The sequence below is a fragment of the Cyprinodon variegatus genome, unplaced genomic scaffold, assembly GCF_000732505.1.
Source record: "Cyprinodon variegatus isolate N-32 unplaced genomic scaffold, C_variegatus-1.0 Scaffold1994, whole genome shotgun sequence".
In the NCBI taxonomy this organism is placed as follows: domain Eukaryota; kingdom Metazoa; phylum Chordata; class Actinopteri; order Cyprinodontiformes; family Cyprinodontidae; genus Cyprinodon; species Cyprinodon variegatus.
Window position 1 is genome coordinate 29510 of NW_015152447.1, and position 3088 is coordinate 32597.

The 3088-nt window shown below is 39.7% G+C and overlaps 1 protein-coding gene across 1 annotated transcript in view; it reads right to left on the bottom strand.

Moving 5' to 3' along the window:
* Positions 1-225: 225 nt before the first annotated feature.
* LOC107104988 (leukocyte surface antigen CD53-like) overlaps positions 226-3088 on the bottom strand; it is an 8218-nt gene continuing 5355 nt past the window's right edge. The window contains exons 3-7 of the mRNA XM_015405104.1: positions 1377-1451; positions 1199-1300; positions 1024-1119; positions 862-945; positions 226-486 (exon numbers count right to left, since the gene is read on the bottom strand). Of these exons, the coding sequence (XP_015260590.1) occupies positions 415-486; positions 862-945; positions 1024-1119; positions 1199-1300; positions 1377-1451 (429 nt within the window). The 3' untranslated portion in view covers positions 226-414. The remainder of the gene's footprint in view (positions 487-861; positions 946-1023; positions 1120-1198; positions 1301-1376; positions 1452-3088) is intronic.

Here is a 3088-nt window from a genome sequence, read left to right on the forward strand (position 1 = left end):
CTAGTTTTTTTTTTATAGTTTTTGTTGGTCTTAAACTATTGATGCAGGAGAAATAAATTAATCTGTCTCTTTGCTCAGTGATCCGGTTATTCCTGGGGGGGGGATTAAAAGGGGAAGTGGTTGTTTTCGGGTTTTTTTAAGCCTCAGATCGCTGACATGCGAGTCAGATAGGAAACGCAGTCATGCGGAAAGAAGAAGAGAATCGGATCCAGAACGATTCTGTAGAGAAAACTTTATTGATCAATCAGCTGATTTAAGACAGAATCTCAACAAATATTTCAAATAAAAAGCTGCAGACATAAAACACTTTACAAAGTTTGAAATGACATCAGATGCTTCAAAAATATACAATGAAAGCTTTTCTAGAATGTTTTAGCTTCTTCTGCTCGACAGCGAAGCTGAAAGCTGAAGCGGTTATAACTTGTAGCCCAGTCCGGATCTGCTGATGTGGCAGAAGAGCGTCATGGCGAAGCACATTCCCAGGACCTGCAGGGATGGAGGACATGTTCAGGTCCCGCCTGCTGTGGATCAAGTTCCGCTAATCAGGAACGTCTTTCAGCAGCTTTTGGTTTCTGAGCCAATTTTAAAGGAAGAAAGGTTCCTGTGGGATCGATGGTCTAAAGGCTTTTCTCTCTACTTTCCTCCATCAGTCATATTTCTCCCTCCTTCCTCCTCTGCCTACCGTCTGATTAAAAACTCAAGTTTAAAATCACTGTATTTTTACAACTGGATCAGGAAGTCAAATTCTATATGTTCTATTTTATAAAACAGAATATATATATATATACATATCTCATCTACAAATATATATAGTATTCTATATATATATTCTACAACAAAACGTCGTCACCTTGATCTTACCTCAATGATGCAGAGAACAATGACAGCAATCCCAGTACTTAAGAAATTTTCTTCCAGCCAGTTTGTCAGTTTTTTCAAACATCCCTGCAAACAGCAAATGTGAAGAACATTTTATTTCAGTCTTAGAATGTCGGTGACTACGAGCTGCTAGGTGGGCTTTACCTCGGTCCAGTACCCAGACCCTTTTCTAGTGTCCTTGCAGGAATCGGGGATGTAGGACTTCCAGTCGCTGCTGTTCTTGACTCCGCAGCATTCGAACTGTTTCATGATTACAGAGAAATGTTGGTCAACAGCTGGATCTGAGCAGAAAGGTAGAAGGTTGTCTGATTCTGCTCACCCCCTCCTGGACCACATCCCAGTCACTCTTTTTAGTTGAATTCCCGGAGGTTCTCACTGCTTCCAGACCGTCTTCGAGATCTTTTGTCACTAGGTTACCAATCTGAACAGACAGGTGGGTTATAGTTAATGCTCAGAGTGATCCATTAATGACTCGATCATTTGCAGGTCAGTCCCACCTCCGCCTCATAAATGAGCATCAGGCAGGCAGCAGTGAGCTCCAGCAGCATCAGGAGGAAGAGCACCAAGAAAAACTGGAACACAAAATATTGTTTTTTTTTTTTAACTGCCTGAAACTTTTGATTCTACAGAGTTCTGTAAAAGATTTGTTCTTAGCATGTTCTGAACTTTGACTAGGCCATTCTAACACCCAGGAAATTCAATTCAGTTATACTTTATTACTCCCCAAAAGGAAATTCATATATGCCTCCTCTTGCTCTCCTGTTTATGGCTGGTTTCCATCTGCAGGTTTCACACGTTTATAAATGTGTCGCCATCTACAGGCCTTCCAGAAAGCACCACTCAGTACATCTGCTGGCTTTGCTTGAACAACAGCCCTCTTTCTGAACTAGTTCTATGAAAGCTAGATCTACTCAGTGCAGGGAGCATGCCCTGAGCTCTGCTTCTCTGCAGCTCCTCCAGACTTACCATGGTTAACCCACGTCTTGTTTAAAAAAAAGAAACTCTTTGCAATACTCTTTAAAACATAATATCGACCAAACTTTCACATGTTGACAGAAATAGACCACAATTTTATGACTTTTATGCTAATGAGGCTTTTTATCACAGATTTAGAACAAAGTTTAGTGAAAGTTGTCACCAAAAAAAAAGCTCTAAAACTTAGCAGCAAAACCTTTGAGCTCAACTGAAGACAGAAGCCAGAGTTAAAATCTGCCACCTGATTATTTTCACCGATGAGATCAAGAAGAAGCTTAATGGAATTACAAATGTAAACCATGAGCTTGTGGAGTAAAAATTGAGCACTGAGAGTAAGAAGAAAAGGTTTTATTTTCTTTGCAAAGGAGAATCACATTGGGAGCTGTGTTCAGCTTGTTCTGTGATTCTCCTTTGCAAAGAAAACAAAACCTTTTCTTCTTACTCTCAGTGCTCAAGCTGCAGTGCTTATACGGTTTATTAGCGATGGAGGGAAGTCATGGGGGCAAAAATAAAGTCTTAAATATTAATACAAGAGTTATAAAGAATTAAATCCCTTAAAAAAAGAAAGAATGCTCTTAGGATAACCCTGAAGAATCTCAAAAAACATCAACCTCGGTACTAAATGGTGCAATAAATGAAGAGATGATGAGCTCCAAGATAAAGACTTAAAAGAGCACTTCAGGTATTAGTGATCCACATTAGATCCATTGATTTCGTCTGCTGTTTGGATCAACGGGCCGATGTGTAAAGAAACACAGCAGGAGTCAAGAACGGGAACATGGAAGTTTCCAAGCTGAGTTTGGGTTAAGAGGTAGAAACTGGGGTGAATATTTACCCAGAAAGCAGCTCTGCTATGGCGATGAAATGGGAATTATGGGATGAAGTGGTGAGGAGAAAATTCTCATGTATTTAAAGTTGGTAAACTGAGTCTTGTAGCTTTAATCTCTTCTACAGCACATGTCTTGTGACTTAAGCTGTAGTTAAACATTTTTGGAAATAATGTTTCAAGGCTTGAAATGATTTAGGTTCTGAGGAACAGCAAACTCTTCTGGATCTGTGCTTATAGATATGAATTTATCAAATGAAGCATTGCTGGTTTACATGTTTGATGGTGGATCTTTTCATTCATGTCTCCTTGGCTTGATCCAATAACCACTATCTGTGATGCTGGCTAAGAATAAGGTTAAATACAGTAAGATTGTTATTCACGCTGGCGGTAATGACACCCGGTTAC